The sequence below is a fragment of the Drosophila suzukii genome, chromosome 2R (genome assembly GCF_043229965.1).
Source record: "Drosophila suzukii chromosome 2R, CBGP_Dsuzu_IsoJpt1.0, whole genome shotgun sequence".
Taxonomy (NCBI): domain Eukaryota; kingdom Metazoa; phylum Arthropoda; class Insecta; order Diptera; family Drosophilidae; genus Drosophila; species Drosophila suzukii.
Window position 1 is genome coordinate 15,346,233 of NC_092081.1, and position 27,374 is coordinate 15,373,606.

At 38.5% G+C, this 27,374-nt stretch overlaps 5 protein-coding genes across 6 annotated transcripts; all 5 read right to left on the reverse strand.

Annotated features, from left to right (window-relative positions):
• Positions 1–17: 17 nt before the first annotated feature.
• Positions 18–12,510, reverse strand: Fkbp14 (peptidyl-prolyl cis-trans isomerase Fkb14). 2 transcript variants are annotated; one of them, XM_017072211.4, is made up of 5 exons: positions 12,353–12,510; positions 9,980–10,175; positions 1,486–1,574; positions 1,224–1,411; positions 18–649 (listed from the first exon to the last, which is right to left on the reverse strand). In XM_017072211.4, the coding sequence occupies exons 2-5, from the start codon at positions 10,171–10,173 to the stop codon at positions 470–472; spliced, it is 651 nt and encodes a 216-aa protein (XP_016927700.1). In that variant the 5' UTR covers positions 10,174–10,175; positions 12,353–12,510; the 3' UTR covers positions 18–469. The 2 variants fall into 2 exon arrangements, with proteins under 2 accessions (XP_016927700.1, XP_036668993.1); XM_036813098.3 differs by having other exon boundaries at positions 1,212–1,411.
• A 2,187-nt stretch (positions 12,511–14,697) lies between these two features.
• On the reverse strand, positions 14,698–15,893 carry LOC136116465 (serine protease grass). The gene is made up of 4 exons (XM_017071924.4): positions 15,593–15,893; positions 15,483–15,525; positions 15,246–15,430; positions 14,698–15,190 (listed from the first exon to the last, which is right to left on the reverse strand). Exons 1-4 carry the CDS (start codon positions 15,876–15,878, stop codon positions 14,796–14,798), a joined length of 909 nt encoding a protein of 302 aa, XP_016927413.4. The 5' UTR covers positions 15,879–15,893; the 3' UTR covers positions 14,698–14,795.
• Positions 15,894–17,060: 1,167 nt separating this feature from the next.
• Positions 17,061–18,111, reverse strand: LOC108008134 (serine protease grass-like). Its single transcript, XM_065863718.2, has 4 exons — positions 17,874–18,111; positions 17,764–17,806; positions 17,524–17,711; positions 17,061–17,468 (listed from the first exon to the last, which is right to left on the reverse strand). Exons 1-4 carry the CDS (start codon positions 18,094–18,096, stop codon positions 17,071–17,073), a joined length of 852 nt encoding a protein of 283 aa, XP_065719790.2. The 5' UTR covers positions 18,097–18,111; the 3' UTR covers positions 17,061–17,070.
• A 1,875-nt stretch (positions 18,112–19,986) lies between these two features.
• Positions 19,987–20,808, reverse strand: LOC118876908 (serine protease grass-like). The gene is made up of 3 exons (XM_070995272.1): positions 20,735–20,808; positions 20,527–20,681; positions 19,987–20,471 (listed from the first exon to the last, which is right to left on the reverse strand). Coding segments are annotated over exons 1-3 (549 nt in total). The 5' UTR covers positions 20,737–20,808; the 3' UTR covers positions 19,987–20,079.
• A 455-nt stretch (positions 20,809–21,263) lies between these two features.
• Positions 21,264–26,600, reverse strand: LOC139352493 (uncharacterized). The gene has a single exon (XM_070994762.1). It carries the CDS (start codon positions 26,598–26,600, stop codon positions 21,264–21,266), a length of 5,337 nt encoding a protein of 1,778 aa, XP_070850863.1.
• Positions 26,601–27,374: the final 774 nt, after the last annotated feature.

Genomic DNA, 27,374 nt, shown 5'->3' on the forward strand with positions numbered 1-27,374 from the left:
GGTGTTAAGGAAAACAATTTTGTTTTTTTTTTGTTAAATTATTGGTAGCAATTCTTTATTAAATTTAAAGTGTTCCAATTGACTTTGTCTTGAGCGTGAGTCGGATTTACAAAATACGTTATGAACATTATCTTTACGATGGGGCTAAAAATCGTCACCACCCGCAGACGACACAAAATATATAACAACCTATAAATGTATATAAAAATGATGTTCATTCGCTCTCAGATTGTACATAATTTTAACTACGTCTAGTGCCGGGGGACAGTCACACAAAATAATAATGCACTCCTCAAATGTGTTGATGTTTAGATGCTGATATGTATGCTATATACAAAATGACATCGGGAAGCATCAGTTGCACTCTCATCTTCTGTTGTATATTGTTGTTTAGTTTTGTGTATATAGTTTGGGTTTTATATAACTTAAGCACACGTGTCCCTTCAATATTGGCGCACATCTAAAACCCCTACAGCTCGTCGTGTTTGGGTCCGGAGAACTCATCGTGCGAGATGAAGCCGTTCTTGTCCTTGTCCTCGTGCTGGAAGATCTCCTCCACCAGCTTGTCGTTCTCAGCCAGCATGTTCTTCAGCTCATCGGAGTCCTGACCCTCGACGGCGGTCATCTGCTTCTTCAGATACTCGCTGACCTGTAGAGAACCAAATATATCCCGAGTTAGTTTACTTCTTGCTAAATATGTTAGTTAAACGAAAATAAAGATGTTTTTTTTTTTGCAGCAGAAAAAAGAGAAAGCTCCATTTAAAACATTTATAAATTCAAAGAATTCGATACAGCCAAAATAAAAATAAAGTTAAGATTTAATACCAGAGGCCCTTTAAAAATTGAAGTATAGATTCAAGACTAAGTAATAGATGGTCTATACTTTATTTATATTTATTTCTATATTTAAGAGTCCTGAATTTGGATTTGTAGAATTATTTTTATACTAATACCTTTAAATTGAATACTTAAGAAAGTAATAATTTTGTACTCATCATATCTTAACAATAGTGGCTTTTTTATGACTATTTTTTTTCGGTGTAGGATATTTTTTCAGAATACGATAAGAACAAATGTTGCGCAATTCTACTCTGTGATTATAAATCTCAAAATGATCTTTTCTTTTCTGCCCAAGGGTTAGTAACTTATCCCACGTCCAACGGATATTTCAGTGTAGAGAGACATATATAAAACAAAAGTGCGATCCATACATAGACGATTACCTCTTCGCGACTCAGCTGCTTGTCGGCATTATCGTCGATCTCCTTGAAGACGTTGGTGGTGGGCGGGGCGTTGCCGATGTTGATCAGCTCCACATCGAACAAAAGAGTGGCCTTGGGTGGGATCACGTTTCCAGCACCCTGATCACCATAGCCCAACTGAGGAGGAATAGTCAGCTTGCGCTTCTCACCTGGATTCAGGGGATTCAAATGGAAACTCCAAATTAATTTAACACTTTAGAAAAACCATATTTCCAGTACTTACCCACGCACATGTTGAGGAGACCCTGATCCCAGCCCTTAATCACCTGGCCGGCGCCCAATTGGAATGTGAAGGGCTGGTCGCGGTCGAAGCTGCAAAAAAAAAGATAGAGAAAGAGATACAAATTGTTAGACGCTTGTTAGCCGCAAAGTTTCAAGTGCTTATACAGGTGTCGAGGGACATCAGCCCCTCTTAAACCGAAACAATTCATCATTTCTTTATGACTACCTTCTCTTTTATTTTTTTAACAGTCTATAAAAATTATTTATTTGATGGTCTCGCTAAGCGAATTTACTTTAATTTGTTAAGCGCATAAAAAAAAGGGGGATAAAAGGCAGGGAGCTGCTCAGGTATGCATGAGAATGTCGCGCCTTGAGCTTGATGTATGATGTGGCACAGTTGTAGCCCATTTGATGATGATTATGATATATAGAAATGGATTCGCGGTATCTGTGGGGTGCAAAATAGGTGGGGGAAGAGCGCAAATAGAGCTATAAACACGCTGTAAAATGCCTTTTATAGGCCACTGTCTTAGAAGCTTTAATCAGTGATAAAAAACATATCCAAAGAAGCAGTAGGATTTTACACATTTAATTATCTTAATAAATAAAATAATACTTTCATGTTTTGGGTAACACATTCCATGTTTACTTTTTGGGGAATAGTATAAAATAAATATTTTCTAATTATATTTTCAAGATAGAAATTATAAATATTTATAAGAAATTTATTTTATCTAACATTCAGTTTTTACTTTTGTCTCTTTCTCAAGATTAATTAATTTTTTAAGGCTTTCAAAAAGTATAATTATCTCCTGAAACCTAGTTTTTGTAAACTTTGAAAGCCCTTTTAAATTGTAGATATATTTAAAGGTTAAAGAAATTTCGGAAAAACTTTTTAACCCTCCAGAGATCTGAACTTGGCAATTGAAATGTGTCGCTTGGGCCTTCTGACTGCAGGAAAAGTTTCCTGGATTCTTTTTTTTTCGAAAACTCTCCTGTTGTTCATCATTATTATAATATTATTGCTGTTTGTTAAGAAAGTTGTTTGCTTTTAAGTGGTGCGGGGAAATGTTTCTTTAAACTTGTAGGGGATCCCCGCTTAAATGGAGACTTGGAGGCCGAAGAGCCGAGACAGATTATTGCACTTGAGGCTGGGGAAGGGAAACAAATGATTAACCAGGAGTCACCCACATGGGCGGGAAAAGTTCTAGAGCTTGTCTGTTAAATATTTTATGTGCATCTCCTGGGCATTTTGCAAACATTTTTACATGCTCCGGCTGTTGTTTCAAATTCGAGTTCAAGTCACAACGATGATGGGGCAAGTGGCAAGTGGAAAGTGGAAATGCGGCAAGTGGCATGCGGATTGCCGCTGAATAATCCACCCAAGTGGGCCAAAAAAAAAGAAAAAAAGAAGGCAAAAAAAAGATGGTAACAAACACACATTCAGAGCGGTTAAGTGTGACTCTGGAGCGTAACCAAAGTGTCGTCGTAGCCGTTTTTGTCGCCGGCTTTCGCTCAAGTGCAAATCTCCTGATGAAATAAAAAAGCGTAAAAAATTTGTACCCCACTCCCACTACGAATCCTGTGTGGTGGGTGTCCTATGTGTGTATTTCGGTTTGTTTTCCAGGGATTACGCGGCATCTAAGACACCTTGGCGGCTTGTCTTTATTTCGGTGTCGCCGTCTGTGGCTGTGAATTTTTATTGCATTATTTTCCATGAATTTCTAGTAATATGTGAAACATTTTATGGCGACTCCTTTTCTTGTTTGTGGGTCCTTTATCCTTGGAGTGCTTACACGCGAATCCCCGCTAATTTATGCGATTTTTGAGGCCCAAACAAAGTCTCAATGTGGCTTTGTTTATTTTCTTGAACAATATTGAACGGGTATTCGAAATTGGCTATTCACTTTTGTAGCGAAAAAGTAAATGTACTGTTTATTGAGTCATAAGTTAAATTACTAAAATATACAGCTTAAATACATCTTGTTAAATTCTCCGATATAATAAAATATTTAACTATCATTTCGTGGAGATAATTACAAAAAACTTCTATATCTATCAAGTTATTTTACACATAAAAAAAGTGCTTGGGTATAATTGAACAATACGGATAGTTACTTAACTATAAATAAAAGTTTGACAACTATTCAAAACAGTGATGTGTATTTTATTGTTGCTTTGGTTACTGTTTGTTAGTAAAACTTCCATAAACTAGAAAGTTATTTGTATTTTGTTGTTGGTAGAGCAACTATTTCATTGGTTAATTTGATCACTCGATGGCTTAGGACCATTTAACTAATTTATTGGTCACACTTTAAACCCTTAACTTTCAATAGGTTTAAAATGATTCCATTTAAAATCTGATTAAAATCTTCATGTAATTATTCATTAGCTCTGCATACATTTTCCCTGACAAATTTAATTCCGGTCTTTGCACTCAATTTAACCCTAAATACAACTGAGAACCTTTAATGGGAAACCGTTTAAAAACAGAGCTGTCGAGTCGTAAATAAATTAATAAAATCGTTTAAACGTGTTGATTGTTTCAGTCAGCCCAGTTGACCATCCTCTTCCTTCCTCCCCGGACTTCCGTGTCCTTCGTCCTGTTTGTTCCCCCGGAGCAATCAAATATTTATGAATTACCGGGCAAGATAAACAAAAGGTCAGCTGAGATCAGACCTGAATTCACTCGCAGGTGGACAAACAAGTTGCAATTGCAGTTGTTATGCAATTGGCAAAAGTCAAACAAAAATTCATCGATGTTTTGCAAGCGTGTCGCAGGTTTTTGCGGCTCGTCTCTGATGGGGCTTAGATTGTGGTTTAAAAAGGGGATCAAAAGGGGGGTCTACTCAAGGGGCATAAGTGTGAGGTTCGTTTTTTTTTTTTTGGGTTTTTTATGGCCAGCACATTATCATAAAGTCAAGCAAAAAATGTAAACTCATTCATCCACTCACTAAATATTTAATAAGTTTCGATTTCATTCTTCCACTGCTATGGCGTTTTTTTTCTCGTTTTGAATCCCAATCCCAATTCGAATCCGTGTTGGTATCCGTATCTGCGAATTGCGAGCCAAGTCCCAACGCATCGCATAATTTAAAATGCAGCTCAATGGGCGCCCAAACATCCGTTTGCCGTTTTACGTGATTCCGCACCACGGGTGGTTGGGAATTTCTGGGTGGCATATGGCCACCCGAAATCATACCACGTCACTCCGCCGACTTCAGACACATTCAATCCAATCAAATTGAATCCTTTTGGGCGGGCTCCTTGATGACCCCGTTTTATGTGTCCGGCCAAGAAAAGTTATAAAATCAAATATGCAACCGCAACTCCTTCTGTACCTTTCCGCTTTTGGAGGCCTCTCCTTTGGGGCGACAAGTTGCGATTAACGTGCACCAAGGACAAGGACTCCGCCAGGACCTGTGTCCATGGATTTCTCTCTGCGGGAATGGTCAACGTGCGAACAATTCACACAGAAAGTCTAAAGTTTGAACAAGTTGGCAACCCAGCACTGGGAAACGAATATTCAAGATTTTACGCTTTGAAAAACGTTTCTCAAATAAATTAGAAAAAATTGCGAAAAGAAAAACTTTTAAAAAGATTCTCAAGTCAAAACAAAAACAAAAATTTTTTTTTCAAAAATAATTGTATGTTATAACAAATGAAAAAGATACAGAAAGAATATCTTATAAAGTTTACAGATATAGATTACGGATTGATTGGTTGATTCTAGAAATCTTTTAACTTAATTTTGAAGGCAAAAATATTTTTTTTTTTGATAAATAAATATCAATGATAAATAAATAAATAAATAACTTAAATGGGTGAGTTACATTTTGAATCTTACTGTTACATTGTTAAAGTTATGGTTTTAAGAAGCCATAAAAGAATCGCCATTTCATTTCCAAACTAAAAAATTTAATCTAATTTTCTGCTTTTTTCAGAACATTTACAGTTTAAATGTAGTCTGCATAATTTAAATTGTTGAAAAAGTTAAAGTTAAAGTGTTTTTCCAAGTGCCGGAACAAGTACCGCCCGGGACTCCAAAATTTATGCCCCAGCTGGCGGCATCACGTTCGTGCGCCCTTAACACACACAACCCCGAAAAAAGCTGCTGTAAATTGTGGAAAATAAAAATTGCAACCGTTGAAGCTCATTAATTATTTAAACTATATACAAATGTGTCTGACGCGGGCCAGGGAAAATGTATATTCGAGGCAAGAGTTGCCATAAAAGTCAGACGGCTGTTGCAGTTGCAGTTGCAGAAGCAGCAGAAACAGCAGCACTTGATTGCTTCCACATGGTAATGAGCTTTAGATTTAGTGGCCGTCTGCGACTCCTTCAGCACTTTGTTGCGCTTCACAAGTGTTTTGCCACCAATGGTGTCAAGGTTTTTGCGGTCATTCAAGCAGAGCTTAAGGTCTCCAAACACCCCCCCCCCCCCACTCCCATTTTCCCCCGCCCATGGCCATTACCATCCCGCCCCATTCAAGGTTGTCCAGAGAGTAAGCTAAAACTTTCACTTTGATGCATTTCTGGTTGCTGATGTTTTTTTACGCACTCTGCTTTTGGACATTAAATTGCGCTTGGCTGCAAAAGAGGTGACACAAAGGGGGAAAAAATTGGGTGTAGCGAAGAAAAAAAGGGGGGGACTTTGCACTTGGAACACACAAATCATGGCAGCCAGAAAGCGACAACATCGCAAGTTATGGCCCGATGCTTCAGGTAACTGACTTCTGCTGCTCTTCATTTCCTTCTCCCGGTAACTCCAGCGTTACGTTGTCAAAAATTTGTGAAACGTGTTTTTGAGGACGCCAACAAAAGACCAACTCCTCTTTTCATATTCAAACTACAAAATGCACTGAGAGAGATTTTACTCAAAATTACATTTAACTTCTTTTGTAAACCTTTTGACAAGAATGGTATTAACAAATAAATTAAAACATTTCCATTGAACTTTGATGTCTTTATTTTTGGGCCGAATAAACTTTCTCCCATCTGAATATTCTCCTTTTATTATGTTAATCAAAAGTGTCGCAGTAAGGTGTGAATTGACCCGAAACCCTATATATGGGTACTTTCAAATGAACAAACTTAGCTAATGGCTACCAAATTTGATTAGGAAGACCTATTTGAAATATATCAGCGGGAAAGTTTTTACCTTTTTTTTAAAGCACCTTCGGTATCCAGTTCCACACTATATTTATAATATCTAAATCATATTCATAGTGGATTTTTGGATTGAGAATTATTTAGATGGCTTTAAATTCCGTATTATCGGTTCACTAAATTTTCCTCAAATGTTCCCAAGTATCTTCTCCGTTGTTTCAGCGAAACTCTAAGGAAAAACAACACAGTGTTTTGGTAGTGGTACTCAAGTAACAAATTAATTTCCCCTGAAGAGTGACACAGCCTGAAAGGGCCACGTTGCACATGAAAAACTTCGGGAGGGGACATATACGTATATATCATAAAAGGTGAAAGGGAGTACAGTGTATTCATGTTACGCGTCAGCCTGATTAGAATATAGCGATATGGCGAGAGGCTAAATAATTTATGCGGCCAGAAGAAGGTCTGCGGGTCAAAAGTAGAGCTCAACTTGTTGCCAGAAAAACAAGAGACGCCGCGAAAGTCTAATGAAAATGGGGGCTAAGACTGGGGGGCCAAAGCCATTGACAAAATGTGGTTGCACGTGACTTGGAAATGGCTATGACAGGTAGACTTGATGGACCACCAGCTCCTCCACTGACTGCTCTTCCATTTGGCTCCTTTCATGGAGACAATGGAAATAAAAGGCAGGCCAGGCACGTGACAGGACTCTAGCTCTCGTCCTGCTCATTATTGAATTAGTTATAAAAAAAAGGGGAAAGATGAGAGGATATTTGTAATTGTCCGAAATGTAAAATTTCTTTTATGGTCAACCAAGTAAGTTGTAATCCTTTTTAATATCAATTAAGCACGTATCCTTATATATTTTCCGTTTCTTTATGCCTGTGTGCTTAGGACAGTTTCCATTTTGATTGGCATTTCAATAAGAAATTCCATTGACAGACCTGTCAAATGCAGAAAAAATACATCCAGGAGATAAATAACTCCTTAAAGGAGGAAAAACCTTTACTCAGGTTCTCTACAGGCAAGAGTTTAATTATACCAGAGTGTAGCCAGCTTTCAGGCAGCTAATTTCCGCTGCATGAAGACTAGATGGCCTAAAAAATCCTTAAATGGTTGGGGAAGCTGTTCGCAGCTTGAGGCAAGAAATGGCTGAAAAAGATTTTTAGCATAAGGAAAATAAACGGAGGAGGAAGCTGTCGACATCCTTGACTGCACTTGACTGGCACAAAGTGCCCTGTTTGTTAGCCAAGTTCGAGGGCATTTAAGCCGCAGCAGCAACAGGTGGCAAAAGCCAGAGGGAAAATGGCAAAAGAGGACGCACTCTGATTGAGTTAGTTAGTTGGCCAGCTCTTCCCCCAAGTCAAAGTCAGACTGAGACTTTGCCACGCCAAATTTAACAGCAATTGCAAAACTTTTAAGCCCAGGGAAAGGTGAAAGGGGGGTACAACTTTTCCAGATAATTTGCAACCAAAAATTGTCTACCAAAACTCAAGGTAAGGCCCACCTAGTGTGGGGACATTCAGCAAAGTCCAATGATGGATGGGAAAATAAAATGTTTTCCATTTTAGCATATGATAAAATGGGTTAAGCAGGGGTAATTCAAAAGACTGGGGTCAGTCAGACGTTTATAAAATCATTTCCTCTATGAGAACACACAATTTTCTGGTCATAAAATGAAATCAAAATTTGATAAGTGAAAGAGGGGTGGGTAAAAAAAGTGAGTAATATATAATATCCACCCCTACATATAACTCTACCTTTGCTATATTTATATGCAATCAACGGGCCATATATTAGTTTAGGTAATCTATTCAATGTTCCTTATCTACATTTGACAGTAGCTGATATCTATAAAAAACTTGATAATGAATTTTAGCGCTTGCCAAACGATTACACGCATCGAAAAGATTTCATTTTTGGGATGGTGCTCTTAACGTGTTAGGGGTGTTTAAATTCCACACATGTGAAGTAATTTAAACCGCCTTTGGATTTAATTGGCTTTTTTCGCAAGGACGCCTTGGATTCTTGGGCTCCTAACGCAAATTTCGTTGTTGCTATAACTCACAGAATTTATTACAAGCCTTGTTAGAAAGGTTACAAATGTGAGACCATTTTAAAGAGATGAGAAACTGGTTAGGGGATATCTTCATTGGGATTTAAACACCTTAAGGCATAAATATTTTTTTCGATTTTAAGTTCTGTTTATAAAGTTCGTGATTTTGTATAAAATAAAAGGAACATTTAAGTTAAAATAAATACTGTTCATATTTTTTTCAACATTTAAAAATTTGTTTAATTTCCATTTACACAATTTTAAGATCTTAAGTGCCTTTACCAACCTTTTTTTACCTTGAATAATTTAATGAGTGATTTCATTTCGAAACCTTGGCCCGGACAAACTTTATTGGCTAGTTTTTCACCGGAAAATGATTTCTTTGCTTAATGGAGCCAAAAATCGAGGTCCACGTCACAATAAACGCCCATAACCCACAGAAAATGAAACAAAAAGCGGGAAATATGAGATTGAGATGGGTTGGAAGAAGAAGGGGCGCATTCGGGCATGGAAAATGCACCAGCAACACCAACAGCAACAGCAACAAAAACCAATGCGAAAAGCAACAGCAACAGCGACAATGCAACAATGAGATCGCTTATCAGTTGGCGTCTAATTTACGGCAATGAGCCGCCGTGACGACAGACTGACTATGCAGCACCAGCAGCTTTAATCCCATACGAAAAACACATGTATCTGCGAGTATGTTAATCTCCAATGGAACCCAGTGTTTGCCTGTGTGCGTGCGTGTGTGGAGATTACGGGCAAAGTCGGCTTTAAAATTATTTCATTCTGAACTCTGACATTTCCCCGAATTTTGTTCGTTAATGTGAAATAATAATTATATTTAACTATCAAGCATTGCTTACTCCTTATATCATGCAATATTTCAGTTTTAGATTAAATATTTTTGTAATTGTGGATCAGAAAGAAAAAAAATTATATAATAATACTTATATATAAGCAAAAAAAAATAGTTTACCAATAAAAATAAGTTTGCCCTTTTCTGAGAAATAAAATTAGTATTAAAGAATTTTTTTTTGATTTGTTCATAATTTCTTATGAACCTACCTAAAATATTCTGAGTAAGCAACTGAATATTGAAGAGAACCTTTAATATCCAAAAATATTCCGAGAAATTTACCACTTATAGGAAGTTAAAAAAATGTTAAAGACATTGTGACACAGCAAATTAGCAATTATAAAAACAATAACTTTTAACTTGAGGAATATATAATTTTTAAGAAATTATGTTTGCTCGGTAAGCCTTAGTATGAGTGTTGATCACACCTTTGTATTAAGTTCCTAAAAATATTTGTAAGTTACTCACCTCGAATCGAACTTCTTTCCATCGGCCTGCAGGGTTCCAGTATAGTGCATGGTGAGGGAATCTCCGGACTTGGACTTTTGGTCACACACCTCCGGCGTGCTGATCACCTCCACTTTCAGATCCTCGGCGTTTACGAGGCTGTTGCTGATGGCCACCACCAGAAGGCACGACAAAACGAGAATGGATTTCAACATGGCTGCAAGATAAATGGGGAAACTTGATTACCAAAAAAATATGAGACTTTCGCAAAAAAGAACGTGTTTAAACACTAGGCTGCAAGGAGTGTAAAATACTTAATGAAGAGGCGTACTTTAATGGATTCGGTTACCAACACTTCACTACCCAAACACAGTAAAACAGTACAAAAATCTATAGTATTTGAATAGTCATTTGGCTATCAGAACTATATATCAGAATTATCATTTACCACTCAGATTGTGTGTTTGATAGGAAGATTAGTGAGCAAATTAGAAAACTATTTGTTCTTGTATCCATATAATCACAAAATAAATATATTGTTATACACATCTGCCCTTTGTTACAACACTGCCTCTACGAATCCCTTGCTCACAGGCCGTATGAATAATTTTTTTAATAACACTAAAACACCTTGATCTTCAAAGTAATAGTAAAAACACCTTGTAAATATTTGCGTCCTTGGAAAGTACCAAACACGATATCCACTTAACAGAAACTAAGCCAAATCATTAATGCCTGCTTCGGATTGATGTTCATCACTTTTATACAGCCATGTTCATCTTTACTGCCCATAATCTTCAGCTCTATCATTAATAAACCGTTGCACAAGCGTTAAATGTTGAATTTAAACCAATTACCCGGAAAGGTGTAACATTTTGTTTGCTCAACAGTGTAAAGTTGAAATTGAAATTGAATGGATAAAGAGGGGGTATCCACAGCGGTTGCGAATGGGATGCGCGAACGGCAAAAATTAGTCATTATGCAAATGTGCAATTCATTGCAGAGTCGGGTGCCGAATTCGACCAACCAGCTTTGACCATCTCGACCAGCTGGAGGGGATTACGCAAGCCAAAACCAAAGCCAAGCGAAATTATTGCGCGTACATGGTGGCGTATGCGTAATGTCCATCGTGGTAAATTCCAATGGGATGTATTGGTGGATGTTTCTGCTTAAATGAAAGTTTTGAAAGCGCCTAGGTCACCCAAATAAAACAAAAAAAGCCCACGAAAAATTCAAATAGCAGCAAAAAAAAAACTAAAAAGGCATACAAAAAAAATGAAATATGGTGGGTCTTCATATAGTTGGAAAACTTTCACTAATGGAAAGGCAATGGTCAAGCCTCAATTACGTGAAATCGACATTAACATCTCTCGATCTTCCTCTTCAACTGCTCTCTTTTCAGCTTCTTTTTCTTTATACAGTGAAGTGAATGCTTTGGTCAGTGAAAATCAAGCGATATGAACGGTTTCTTAATTTTGGACTAGGATTATTAAATTTGTGATAGCTCTGAAAGGTTTAAATCATTTAAAATGATAAATGAGATTCACGTGCCTTTTAAATACAGCTATTAGTAAATTACCTTAATACTTATGAAAATCGAGCGATATGAACGGTTTCTTAATTTTGGACTAGGATTATTAAATTTGTGATAGGTCTGAAAAGTTTAAATCATTTAAAATGATAAATGAGATTCACGTGCCTTTTAAATACAGCTATTAGTAATTATCTTAATACTTATGAACTCTACTGGTAAATAATTAAAAAAACTTTTATTTTATCTTTAATTCCTTTAGTTACACTGAACAACCTCTTATATCTTTTATCTTATATCGGTTGACTGCATCGAGCATTAAAAACCTGTTGGGGCGATCCAGCTTCTTCTTTTCCACACGTATCTTTTTGTTTCAACTTTTTTGTGTGTCTTTTATGAGAGGTTCAGTGAACTGGCGGTACGAAGTTTACCGTAAGAGTTCCAATTTACAGACCGGCGCTAACTAATTCGGAAAAATCTTCCCCTAAACGACACGTCAGGAGCTTTTCCTATTTTCCGAATAAGAAATGCTAATTATTGTACCGATCATGATTAGTTGGGGAGCAACAATAACAAATACCAGAAACCGACCGGCAATATTATTATTTTTATGGACCTGTAGCGATAAGCTCTCTTTCTCCTCTTCTTTCGTTCAGTTTTCTTGGGGCGTATACATATAAGGCTACAGTATACAACTGTATGTGTTGGCGTGGACTGAATATGAATGGAGGAGACACGACAGCAATGGCAAAGTACACGCTTTCTTTCGATTTCTCGACTTCATTTCATTTCTTAATGAGCACATTTTCGAGATATTTACGCCAAGCCAAGCACACGATTTTCGATCTGATATTTGATTATACCTTTTGTCTTCCACAGATGGATTATCACTCGATTCCGGCGAAGGGCGGGGGCGGATGCGATGAACGGAAAACACGCGAGCAAACGGTGAGAGCAGTGGAGACACGTCCGTTTCGATCGAAGTGCGGCCGAGAAATGCTGGAATCGTCGCCGGCGACGTTGTTTTACTACCCGCGACTCGAGCACTCAAAAAAATTGTATCTAGTAGTTTGCAAATATTACAATCTTGATTTTTAATTTTACCTTTTGCAAAAATGTACAAAAAACAAGGAAGAACGCTATAGTCGAGTACCTCGACTTTCAGATACCCGTTACTCAGCTATATGGAGATATGCAAGCAGCAAAGCGAGATTAAAATGCGCCACCTACCGGCGGTACACAGATTTAAGCGTTATGGGCGTTAGAGTGGGCGTGGCAAATTTTTTTTTGGATCAATCGATAGGTATCGACGAGACCAATACATTTCAGTTAAAATTTTTTATCTAGCATGAAAATTGTGGGCGTCACAGATTTTCGCGGTTTGTGGGCGTTAAAGTGGGCGTGGCAAACTTTTTTTTGGGTCAATCGATAGGTATTGATGAGAACAATACATTTCAGTTAAAATTTTTATTCTAGCATCAAAACTGTAGGATCCACAGTTTTGGGCGGTTTGTGGGCGTTAGAGTGGGCGTGGCACTGTGCCGAAACAAACTTGCGCTGCGTAAGAAGCTCAGGAATCTGCACGCCAAATCTCAATAGCCTAGCTCCCATAGTTTCCGAGATCTCAGCGTTCATCCGGACGGACAGACAGACGGACAGACGGACAGACGGACAGACGGACAGACGGACATGGCTAGATCGACTCGGCTAGTGATCCTGATCAAGAATATATATACTTTATGGGGTCGGAAACGCTTCCTTCTGCCTGTTACATACTTTCCGACGAATCTAGTAACCCTTTTACTCTACGAGTAACGGGTATAAATATTCAGTACATTGTTCTTGAATTGAGAACATTCGTTCTTAAAAACCTTGTAAGTACGTTTTGGGTTCAATGTTTTAATTATTAGAACTAAATGGTACGAAGAGAAAAGTAAAATTGAGTTTATTTGCCAATTTTTGATAAGTTTAGACTACAGACTGGACTATTTGTTTAGTTGTTGAGATAAACAATGTAAATACCGCGGATTCAATTTGATTCCAGCATATTGAATATATTTTCATCTTTAAAAACGTCGATTTATTTTAAAGAACATTTTAAACTCTGATGAGAACGTCAGCACTATCTCGGTGATCATCTTTTTTTTCACATTTTTAATAAGTTTAAAAATGTTATTATATTAGGGATTCTTAATTTATTTCAGAAATAGCTAAAAAATTCTAAATTATACAAATGTTTAACAACTATAGATGTTTTTAAAAATGTTTAGTCCAAACTAAAACAGAAGAAATGCATTTCTAGACTGAATTTTTTCTCAGTGCACCCGCATACTACAAACGAGGAACTGTTTGAAGAGAGCAAGAGAGAAAGGTAGCGAGTGATAGTGAGAGAGAGTCAGTGCCACCTTCATTTGCACGTGTAAGTGTAAGGTAAGAGTACGGGGAAAGAGTAACAGATCATGTGAGAGAGATCTGGTGGTTTCTCTGTGGGGGGTGGAGCAGAGACAGAAAGAAAGAAAGAGAGCGCCACGGGAGCACTTGTCCACGTAATCAACTTGGTAGTTTCTCTCTCGTCCAGTGCCGGATCAAGTTTTATGCAGATTTTAGACTAGAGCTATAACAGATATTTTGCTGTATACTATTAAAAATTATTTACACATAATAGGTGCTATTACCCATGTTATGTATAATTAAAATATTACTTTAGTACTCCCCTATTTTGCTTAGAACATAATTTCATTTCATTTTTCATTTCATTTAAACTCTAACCTTTTTAAGAAGTTTACAAAAAAACTGAATTTTATATTCTTACTTTTGCTATCCAACATAATTCACGGAATTTTAAATTAACTTACACTTACAGGAAAAATATGAAATATATTCCGGAAAAATAGTTAATTGTATCAAGTTAAGTATACTCTGAAAAAACTTTAACCAAAAACCGAAAATATATGGAACACAGAGGTCACACAACCTGCTCGAGCAATTTTTCAATTTTAACTGAAAGGTGTTTGTGGCAAAAGCTTACACTTTGCATGTTGCTGGTAGTCCTTTAGCAACAATGTTGCCGAAATACTAGACCACGCCTACTTTTCCCAGGGCGCAGGCGCTGATTTTATTTGTGGGTGGGGCTTTATTTAAAATGCTAATTAAATGATTGGACAATCAAATCAAGAAATATTTTATAAAATTTAAGCAATTTTGTCAATTAAATGTTCATTACGTACTTTATTATTTGATATTTATATTTATACTACATCGGTAGTAGAAAATATTCCAATGTAAGAGACGCCTTTTCTTGTTTTATCAATTATGAATCAAAGCACGCACAATCCAGTCCATATATTTTTCCACATTTGTGTGAAGATCTAAACCTCCAGTTGTACAACTTCGAGATCCATAGCTGACCACACCGTACAGAAACGGACGAAATTGTCCTTCGTAAAAAACCTCTGCGCTTAAAGGACCTCCAGAGTCTCCCGTGCAGGTTTCACTAGTATAACTGCCAGTACAAATCTGGGTCTGATCAGTCTCCTTCTTGAAATAGTCATCACAATAATAATTATAAATTCTACGGAGAGTTGTTTTTTGTAGAAAATTACTCATTTCACCATTTTCGCGCCTACCCCAGCCGGTGACGTTAAATTGTAAGACATGTTCCATTTTTGCATTGAGGAGGAGGCATATCGGCCTGACATAGTCTAATGAAAATGTTTTTAAGTTAGAAGGTAGTTTGTGGTGAACCCATTGAATTACCTGAAAACTCCACCTCATCAGCCATTCGAAGCAGGCCTATATCATACAGTGTGTTTGAGATTTTGTTAAAATCTGCGTGAGGTATTTTCTTATCGACATTTTTAAAATAGGCTCTTGGTATGCAAACACCCGTAGAGCAATCATTCTCAGGATTCACTGTTAGGTAATCGCCCAATCGCACGATCCTATAAAGGGAAATTTGGGTATTTCAACGAAGATTGTAACTAATGCACTTACGTTTTATCACGAGATATGCAATGCGCTGCCGTCAGAACAAAACCTGTAAAAGATTACGAACGTATCGGATTAATTTCAAATTAAATTGCTTTTTTGGATAAGATACTTACGAGAAGTGATTAGAGAGCCGCCACAAATTGGAGTACCCCCTACTATAATCGATACCATCCATGGATTCGAGAATATGCCTGTATTTTCACCTCCCGCAATCATCCCATAATTATCGGAACGATGCGATTTTCCGCATTTGCTATCCAGCAAGAAGGCTGATCCGTTTATAGTCACAAGAAACAGGCCGGCCAGGACCGCAAAAACCCCTATAACTCTCTGCATGGTATTTGATAGACTGAGTGAGACGAATTCATCTCCCGATTCTTTTATAGGAATTCTTATCATTATTCTTATTACTCATTGAGTAAAAAAGTCGAAATAGTGGATGGCATCGACTTTTACGTCCTCTCTTGTTTTAATCTTTATTCATTTGATCTGCTATTTAAAAATTCCGAGCCAAAATTCTTGGGAATTTCATCAAATTCAATTAAGTATGTTTCTTATCAAAATTGAAAATATGTTTTTATAAATAAAGTGTGAGTTCTTGCACTTATTTTTTGTAAGGAGAATATTTGACTTATTAAATTTAAAAGTTGAATTTTTGTTGAATCTGATTATTGACTTTATATTTCTAAATATAATCAAAGGCATTTACATAATTTGTATATTGTATCTAGTTCTTATAACATTAAATATATTTTCACTGGGAGCCATCAAAGTCAGGTCTATACTTATTGCTAGTTTTCTAGAAGGGTGTCATAAGTCCGAAAACAAGATTTTTAATTTTGATGCCTAAAAGTTCTTAAAATGGTTTTACATTTTAAATACACAGAGCTTGATAAATGTTAAAAATGAATCAAATTGGGTTTTTTAGATTTATGTCACTCTCTTTTCTTAAATTAGGGGTCTCCGTGAGTCGGTTACTCATACTCACACAATTAAATGAGCAAAGTAACTTCAAGTTTATATAATAATGAAATATTGGCGGTTTCTATTTATAATTATATATGATTCATTCCTCGTCAAGCGTATATTTTCAAAAGTTTTAAAAGGTACTTCATTTTTATTATAAAATTTAAAAATATTTATTGAAAGGATATTATGTTAATTGACTTTTGAGTGAATGTTCCATCTGAGATACTCAAACAAGTCTTCAAATGTAATTTTCTTTAACAAAAGGTGCTTCAAACTTTGGACCTAAAAAGTAAAGGGTGCATGATAAGAAAAAAAGAAGTACGGAATTATACTTCAGTTTTATGAAAAAATTTAGGTTTTTCTGAGAATTGACCGCAGTACACAAAATTTACTGAAACCCTTTTTTGGAATTCATTCAAACGGCTAATCAGCTGTTTAAAGTTATTGAATGATAAATAAGCATATTTTTATTCTTTTTAAGCTTTATTACTTCAACCTTATTTAGTTTATTAATAATAATTAATTTGTATAATGCTAAAACTTAATGTTTATTCTTTTCTTTGAAAAAACATTAACATTAAGATTAGTAAACTACAAATTTTAAGAGCCTCATCATCTAAACTCAGGAGTTGTGCAGCATAGCATCCATAATCCAGTACGTAAAGCTTGTCACATTTGTGTAAACACCTAATCCTCCACCAGTACATTGGTGTTTTCCATAGCTGACAATGCCGTACTGAAAGGGCCGAAACTCTCCTTGGTAATAAACCTCTGCGCTCAACGGGCCGCCAGAATCCCCATTACAACAGTCACTGCTATAACTTCCGGCACAAATCTGGGTCTCATCAACCGTTGATTTATATTTCTGGCTACATTGCGAACGATCAAATTTAGATAGAGTTGCTTTTTGTAGAACGCGACTCATTTCACCATTTTCACGCCAACCCCAGCCGGTGACGTTAAATTGTAAAACATTTTCCATTTTTGCATTAAGGAGGACGCATATCGGCCTGACATAGTCTAATGAAAAAGATTTTAAGTTAGAAGGTAGTTTGTGGTAAACCCATTGAATTACCTGAAAACTCCACCTCATCAGCCATTCGAAGCAGGCCTATATCATACAGACCGACGTATGGGGCTAAACGGAAATCTGCGTGAGGTATTTTCTTATCGACATTTTTAAAATAGGCTCTTGGTATGCAAACACCCGTAGAGCAATCATTCTCAGGATTCACCGTTAAGTAATCGCCCAATCGCACGATCCTATAAAAGGAAATTGGGGTATTTCAACGAGATTTGTAGCTAATGCACTTACGTTTTATTACGAGATATGCAATGCGCTGCCGTCAGAACGAAACCTGCAAAAGATTACAAAAGTATTGGATTAATTTCAAATTAAATTGCTTTTTAGGATAAGATACTTACGAGAAGTGATTAGAGAGCCACCACAAATTGGAGTACCCCCTGCTATTATCAATACCATCCATGGATTCGAGAATATGCCTGTATTTTCACCTCCCGCAATCATCCCATAATTATCGGAACGATGTGATTTTCCGCATTTGCTATCCAGCAAGGAGGCTGATCCGTTTATAGTCCCAAGAAACAGGCCCGCCAGGACCGCAATTACCACTATTATTATATTCATGGCTTTGCGCAGACTGAATGGCAGGCCTTCTCCATGCCATTCTTTTATAGGAATTCCTTATCACCATATCTTTGGGAAACAATTTAAAAGAAAGTTGAGCTCTAAAAAGAGGGAATATTTGCAAAAATATAAAATATTTTTCTTCTGAACTGCCCCAAAATCTTAATCATCAACAGCGTTCGTTTACAAACGAACCGTTTTTTTATCACAAATACCTTAAAATCATTACCAAAATATAGGAAATAAGCCGTGCCTTGAACTAAATATAATTATTTAATTATTAGTTATTGAATAATTTAACATTTCATAACATTTTCATTGAATTACAAAAATATTTAAACTTAAGAAACCTCAATTTTAAGGAAAAGTTTAAAGATAAAATTTAAGTTTTTTATATTTCTTATTATTATTGTTTTTAAAATAATACGGCAAATTAAAATTGTACCAGCTTTTACATAAGCACAACACACATAGGAGCTAAATCAATGGATTTGATTTAAGATATTTTTTTCTCTGGGTGTGTGATAAAATAATAAAATAAGCCATAAAATTTGTATAAGAATTAATTCTTTGGAATCATACATCTAAGTGGATTGAATTGCTTGAATTGTTTGATAAAATAATTTATTGCTTATATATATTTTATTTCTGTAGAATTAATTCTTATACTGTATGTATACTTCCTATGATGAAATGAACTTAAAATAAAATGTGAGTACTTAAGTTTCTTCTGGCCGCCCGCGTTTTGTACAAGAAAACTGTTTGCAATATTTGATATACAAGTTGATAAAGTTTTTAACCTTTATTTTTAGCCATTATCGAATTCTATTATTTTAATTGTATTTTTATTTTTAACCATTATATTTCTTTTCACCAGGATTTGAAAATACTAGTCCGTAACAGCAGTAGTAACTACTAAAATGTTTTACTATTGCCACGAGACTAATTTTTTCGAAGCCTAGAGCAAAGCATTACGAAAATCATAAACAGAAAACTGTATGGAGCCATAGTATTATATTATACTACAGTTTTTTTCGGAGCATAGAATTCTATATAATAACAAAAGATAACGTTTTAGACGATGGCATTGACTATCAAATAACCGTTACTCAGGAAAGGGAGTACGAGGGATGTGGAGATTTTACTACTAGCTACTGTTCCCAAAATCTGTTTGGCATGTAGATGAGGATTGATAATATAAACAAAGTGTCATACATTTCTATTTTTTAATAAATGAAATACTTAAACATGTGGGCGCTAGACAGGTTTTACTGTTTTGGGCGTTAGAGTGGTGCTGAAATAAACATGGCTAGGTCGACTCAGCTAGTGATCCTGATCAAGAATATTTATACTTTATAGGGTCGGTAACGCTTCCTTCTACCTGATTTCAACGACTCTGATAAACCTTTTACTCTACGGGTAAAGGGTATATCTATAGTTTTGAATATTGCTACGGGGCCTTATAGTATTCTGTTTGTAGCTTTACAAAAATGCTTTGCTCCAGGCTTCATAGAAATTACTCTCGTAGCATTAAAAAATACTAAAAACTAGCATTATGAGCCCTGCTTTCAGCCAAAAAAAATTCTTGCATACAAAATGAGGATAATTCACATTCAAATGTGTTGGTGAAATTCTGTAGTTATATTGTTCCAATGGCTTTTACATCAGAAATACTGAAAAATTTGGTTGGTTTATACACTTACTCGGGAAAACATTTTAAAAGATTTTTAATCTTTGAAGTTTTTTTTAAAACGGATATTTAGTTTTTAAAAATCTTTGTTACATCATCTTGATTTGTATTCGATAATAATAAACAAAATTCAAAAAATAATAAAGTTTTCCTTTTCTGTTTAAACAGACAAGGGGACATAAGGAACAGCTCTGCTCAGCATCTGCCGGCACACGTACAGCGTAGAACAGCAGTCGTTACAGTCGTTAAAAGACAAAATGTCAATGTATTCCGTGCCGACCGCTGCTTTAATTTTATGAGTTGCGAATCATAACATTTATAATCCAGTTCATATAGTGCGACACATTTGTGTAAACAGATATACCTGTACAACTTGGAATTCCATAGCTGACAATTCCGATTTGAATGGGTCGAACCTGTCCAAAGTAATCCACATTTGCGCTCAAAGGGCCTCCAGAATCCCCATTGCTAGAGTCCCTTCTTCTACTTCCGGCGCAAATCTGGGTTCTATCAACCGTAAGACCAAATTTCTTGGCACAAAGCCGACGATCCATAGCATATATAGTAGCGGTCTGCAGAATGGGACTCGTTTTACCATTTTGAAGCATACCCCAGCCAGTGACCCTAAATCGTGAAACATTTATCATTTCCACATTGAAGGGGAGGCATATCGGTCTTATATGAACTAAATAAAATATCTTTAGTTTAGGAGAGCCTTGATCGCTATGCCATAAAGTTACCTGAGAACGGCACCACTTTCGCCATTCGAAGTAGGCCTATGTCATACTGTTGCTCGTACGTTTCTATGAACTTTCGGGGAACCAGTGTCCTATCGACATTAACTTCGATACCTCTCCTGGGATTCCGCGTGTCGTATTCCCCTAAGCGCACCGTCCTGTAAATGACAATTAGCGTATCGCTAAGTATAAATTAAAAAATTGCACCTACATATTTCCATTATAAATGCAATGCGCTGCCGTCAAAACAAAACCTGTAAAAGATTACGAACGTATCGGGTTATCTTTAAATGAATTCAATTATTTTAATAAAATAATTACGAGAGGTGATAAGGGAGCCGCCACAAGTTTGTTTTCCCATTACCATCACCCTAACCATCCATGGATTCGAGAACATGCCGGCATTATAACCTCCAGCAATTTTTCCAGCAATCTTGGACTTTTTTAATATTGCGCAATTGCTATCGAGCAGAGAGGCAGATCCTTTTTCAGCCCCAAGAAATGGGCTGACCAGGTGGTTAGAAATATAAACGACGACGTGTGGACTGTATGTAATTTTTATTCTTGACGGTTTCGAAGCCTATTTGATACTGGTATGAATTTCACAAAAAGACGCTGTCGTAGCAGCGTTGCCAGAATCGAAAAATGGTATATATATATATGTATATCGATATTATATTACATGGGATAGAGATGGCATTATGCGCCTAATGATAAGAGGTTATTAAGACTGCAACCGTTCAGGAACATCCCGGCCCGCCCTGAAACACAGTTTCTGAACTGGGCAAGACGGCAATCTTCGTGATTGGCCTGGTCATTTCTCCTGTCGATGTCTTCAGCTTGACTGCTCGAACGAGGTTGTCCTTCCCTGGATAGGTTTCCATAACCCGTGCGAGGTGCCAAGATGCTGGTGGTGTATTGGACGCCTTAACGAGCACTACATCACCAATCGAGAGGTTGGGGGTTGTAGTGGTCCACTTTGGACGTTGTTGCAGAGTAGTCAGATACTCCTGATGCCATTGTTTCCAGAATCCTTGAAGCATAGCCTGGATGCTCTGCCAATATCCTAATCGGCCCACAGGGATGTGGCTTAAGTCAGGATCTGGTACGGTGGTTAACGGTCGCCCAATTAAGAAGTGGGCGGGTGATAAGTAGTTGTCTTCGGTATCCGATGTGTAGCACAAGGGCCGTGAATTTATCACTGCGCTGATTTGAGCAAGCAAGGTGCGCATTTGTTCGAAGGTGAGCGTTGAGTTGCCGGTGACTCGGCGCAGATGCAGTTTGACGCAGCGAACTGCCGACTCCCATTTCCCTCCCCAATGAGGAGCTCTGGGGGGAATGAGTACCCATTGAATTCCGTCATCCGCCAAAGTGGATGTGACGATGTCCTTGTGTCGTTGTGATGAAAGCAACTCTTGCATTTCGTTGAGGGATCGCTTAGCTCCAATAAAGTTGGTTCCGTTGTCGCTGAAGATCTTGCTACACTTGCCACGTAGGGATGTGAAGCGGCGCAAGGCAGCCAAGAAGGTTTCTGTTGTCAGGTCTGTGACAAGTTCCAGGTGTATGGCCGAGGTGACCATGCAGACGAACAGGCAAATGTAGCCCTTGCTGATACGTGGCTTCCGAACTTTGGCATCCTTTAGAAGGATTGGACCTGCATAGTCGCAACCAGTATTGACAAATGGAAGGGCTTGAGTGACACGCACGCTGGGTAAATCAGCCATTTGTTGTTGGGCGGTGTGGTGGCGCTGACGAAAGCAGGATAAACAGTCGTGTGTTATTCTGCGAATGAGATTACGTGCTCCAAATATCCAGAATCTCTGCCGAACGATTACGAACAGGGAAGAAACGCCAGGGTGAAGATTTACTCGGTGCTCGTGTTCCAGGATCAGCTTCGAGATTCGGTGCGTTTTTGGTAGCAAAACTGGGTGTTTTGCCTCTCGTGACAACTGCGATTGGTGCAGTCTTCCGCCTACCCTCAGCAAATCGTTTTCGTCTATCATTGGTGCAAGTTTGACCAGCTGCGATCGGTTCCTTAGGGGTTTCTTGGCAAGGAGCAATTGATAGTCCTCGTGGAAACAATGCTGCGCGTGTTTTATACAACTGATCCTTGCTGCCTTAATCTCTTCAAATGTAAGAGCTCTTGAGGCCCTATCGCAGGACGGGTTTTGTGTGCGTTGAATGAATCGCTTCACATAGGCGACAATGTGAACGAGCTTGAGCCAAGAAGAAACTCGTGCGATCAGCTCATCCAGTGGATGAACCTGAGTTGCAACAGCCACTGTAGCTAAACAGTTGGACTTGACTTCTCCTTGAATGCGTTTGTCTGAAAGAGATAAACCAAAACGTGAATCGTTTAACTTTACCAAGTATTGATCCTGGTCCCGTAGCCACAAAGGTCCATTCCACCACAAATGGAAGTCGATGAGGTCAGCAGCCATCAGACCTCTGGAAGCGCAGTCAGCTGGGTTTGATTTGGAGTCTACGTGCCGCCAGGCCTTCCTTGGAATAGTGTCAAGGATTTCCGAGGTTCTGTTTCCAACAAAAGTCTTTAGTTGGGCTGGTGCATAAGATAACCAGGACAGCACTATTGATGAGTCGGACCAGGCAAAAACAGTTATGTTCTTGTGGCGTAATCCAGAGGAGATCGAACGAATGAGTTGGCTCAGAAGAAGTGCTGCGCAAAGCTCCAGGCGTGGCAAGGATTGTTGTTTCAGTGGCGCCACCCTTGTCTTCGCAGCCACAAGGGACACCGAGATGGATCCGTCGTCATTTGTAACTCTGCTGTACACCACAGCAGCATACGCCTTGGTTGAGGCATCCGAAAATCCGTGAAGTTCGATATTGTCTGCGTCGTTGGCAACGAAGCGTGGTAATTGGAATTTTTGTAGAGTGTCTAGATCTGCTCTACACTTCAGCCAGTTGTCCGCTAGTTTAGTTGGGAGTGGGTCATCCCAATCCAAGTTTAAGAGCCAGAGTTTTTGGAAGATAATCTTAAACTGTATTACAATGGGTGCCAAGAGTCCGAGAGGATCAAATATCCTGGAAACGTCGGACAAGACTTGTCTCTTTGTGCAGTCAGGATTTGCCGCTAGACCAATGTTGTACGTTAGAATGTCTTTTCCAGGATCCCAGTATAGTCCGAGAACCTTAACTGGCGAAGGTTGTGCGTTGGTATCATCCTTTTGTATGAATGAGGTATTTGATACCCATTTCCCGAGTTCCAGATTTGCGCACGACATCAGCTGAATCAACTCGTCTCGGTTTCGACGTAGTTCATCCTCATTGTTTGATCCAGTAAGAACATCATCTACATAAAAATCCTCCAGTAGGATTTTTGAAGCATTCGGGAATTCGTCTTGATGATCCACGGCGAGTTGTTCCAGGACTCGTACCGCCAGGAACGGTGCACATGACGTTCCGTAGGTTACAGTGCACAATTGGAAATGCTTGATCGGATCGGATGGATCCTCTCTCCAAACGATCTTCTGGTAGTTTTTGTGCTTTTCGTTTACCCATATTTGGCGGAACATTTTCACGATGTCCGCTGAGAATGCGAACTTGTACATTCGAAAGCGTAGGCACACAGCAAATAGATCGCGCTGGATACTGGGCCCTGTGAAAAGAGTGTCATTTAAGGCCTTACCATTGGCGTCGCGAAAGGATCCATCAAAGACCACTCGCAGTTTTCGGCCTAGCACTGGGTGGTGGGGAAGAAAGAAGTGACTCCCAGTAGCGACTTCCTGTGGCGGCACCTCACGCATGTGTCCCAGGTTGATATACTCCCGCATGAAGTATACGTACTGTGTCCGCAGCTGCTCGTTTTGTTGTAGTCGTCGCTCCACCGATTTGAAACGTTTAAGAGCTCCATGTAGAGTTTCTCCGAATTCAGGACTTTCCGTGTTGAATGGAAGTTCAACGATATACTTCCCGTTTTGATCGCGACTGTGGGTGGCGAGGAAGTGCTTCTCGACCTGGTCGTCCTCCGGTTCCAATTTCGTGTTGCTTTGAACGTTTTCCAGTTCCCAAAACTTCTGAAGCGTGTTGTCAATATCCATTGTTGTGGTTAGTGCAATAGCGTTGCTTGCGTTCGATGTGATGAGTGAAGTGATTACCCATCCGAATACCGAGGAAATAGCGATAAGATTACCCTTGTTGTCGTACATCTTTCGTCCTGTGAACACTGACCATACGTGTTCGCTTCCCAATAGTATATCTACTGGTGTGTTTGCGTTGAAATGTGTATCCGCCAGCTGCAGATCCCTAAATACCTCGAGTGTCGATGCGTCGATATTTTGCCGTTCCAGAGATGAGGTGATTCTGCCTAGCACGTGGGCATAGACAACCAAACGATCATCGGATATGCGAGACTTGATTTGCAGCGTGCTGCATCCCCTTGTAGTGTCTGCTTTTACGGAAGAGATTCCCGTAACCAAAATGCGTGATGCCGACCGTGTCAATCCGAGAGCTTGGATGCAACGCTCAGATACGTAAGATAGCTCTGATCCTGTGTCCAATAGAAGACGGCATGTTACGTGGTCACCTTTTGCGTTTTTAACATACACCATAGCAGTTGGTAATATGCTCCGTTTGAATTCCGTTAGATGAGTAGATTTTGCAGTGCCTTGTGCACATACAACCTTTTGGGTGCCCGCACCTTGGGCCAAATGACTGAGTGTCACTGAGTTTGCGTTAGACGCGCTTAAGTTTTGCTCGTCTCCCTCCGCTATCTGGGCAAGATTCCCACTAGCCTGTGGATTCGGTTGAACATGAAGAAGGGAGTGATGATTTCCTTTGCATTGCCTGCACTTGTATGTTGACTTGCACCTGTTGACGCCATGACCAGGTCGCAAGCAGTTGTAGCATAGTGATTTCTCCTTCACAAATGATCGCCTCTGCAGTCCAGACATATCCAGAAACTGCTGACAGCCATATAGAGTGTGTTCCGTAGAACTGCATTTGGTGCAGCCCCTACTTTCAACCGCAACCATCGATTGTGTGATCCTTTTTGGTTTTTCAGGATGTGTTGTTGTCTTGCTTCCAGTCGCAAGCTCCCTTTTGCTCAGCTCCAGTTCCTCGCAGCGAGAATCCAGAAACTTGAAGAATTCCTCTAGAGTGGGTGAATCGGTCTCCATGCTGCGCTCAATCCACCTGCGCCGTGTGTCAGCGTCAAGTTTCTCTAGGGCTAGATAGATGATCCAGCAGTCGCGTCCCGTCTGATTCACCGCATCCAATCCACGAACGATTTCGTTTGCTCCGTCCGAAACCTTCCGTAGAACTGTTGCATCGATCTTTGTAGTTGTTGGCAGGCTCATAAACTGTTCCAAAAACGAGTTTACAATGTGCCGTGGACGATTGTATCTTTCCTTAAGACGTTCCCATGCAGTGTTGTAAGCCGTGTCCGTAATTGCCAAGTGTCGAACCAAGTTGGCAGCCTCATCAACGAGTAGTGTTTTTAAGTAATGGAACTTCTGGGTGTTGGACAAATGCTGTTTGTTATGAATTGTGCTTTCATATATGTCTTGAAAGGATGGCCACTCTGTGTAGTTGCCCGAGAACCGTTTGATTTGAATTTTAGGCAATTCGCTCAGATTTGAATTCGCCGTGAGTACCGAGTTCCGAGAATTCGCTAATGTGACGTCATCACCAACATGATCTGGCGTGTTCGGTGTGTTCTGACTTACAGCAAGTCGCTCAAATAGTTGTTGGTTTTGTTGCAGCAAGTTCAAGATTGCATCGTTGTGTGAGTGTAGCCCGTTGCTGCCACTCGCACCGCTTGTAGATGTCCCCGGTTGTAGATCATTACTCCTTTCCTTGAGAATAGCGCTTGCCCTTAGGTATTTTGCTTCATAGACCGCATTGTCAATCTCCGGATCGACATAGCCTTCCACTTCCTCGTGAAGCGCAATGCAATCGCTAAACTGGTTGAACTCCCTCCAAACTTCGTTGAGAAGATCTATCCGTGTGACGATCTCTGTGTGTGTAGCATTCTCCGTGTGTTCAGCCCATGCCAAGACACGTGTGATGTTGGCCTTGAGTCTTGCACGGCTCTTCACTAATGATTTTAATTGTTCCATAGCAAACAATTACCAATTGAGAATCAAAGCACTTCAAAACTGTCCAAGAATCCGGAACGATGGACCAGCAATATGGTTAGAAATATAAACGACGACGTGTGGACTGTATGTAATTTTTATTCTTGACGGTTTCGAAGCCTATTTGATACTGGTATGAATTTCACAAAAAGACGCTGTCGTAGCAGCGTTGCCAGAATCGAAAAATGGTATATATATATATGTATATCGATATTATATTACATGGGATAGAGATGGCATTATGCGCCTAATGATAAGAGGTTATTAAGACTGCAACCGTTCAGGAACACCAGGACTACAATTACCACTAATACTTTCTTCATGATTTCGCGACGACTGAATAAGAGTTATTCTGCTCGCTATTCTTTTATAGTACAGTAGAAGCTTAATGTAATTTCTTTGGGAAAACGTTTCATACGAATTTTTAAATTTTAACTAAACAGTGACGAAACTTATAATTTTTATGCTTACGCATTTGTAATTTTAATCTAATTTTGTAGAAAAATGTGTTTTGTATTTAACTTAAAAAAATACGATTTTTAAATGGAAAAACAATTTTTTTGTACATATTTTACAATGAATTCATTAATTTTGCTAAATTTATAGTAGTTACCCAAACAGTCACCATATTTATAAAATTATGTATTTGCTCTTAAAATAAATGAATCATGTTCTGCTTTGAATACGTCATTGACAGATGAGGAATATGTAGTTTAAAAACTGTATAAAAAAGTATGAATGGCATCTTGACTATTT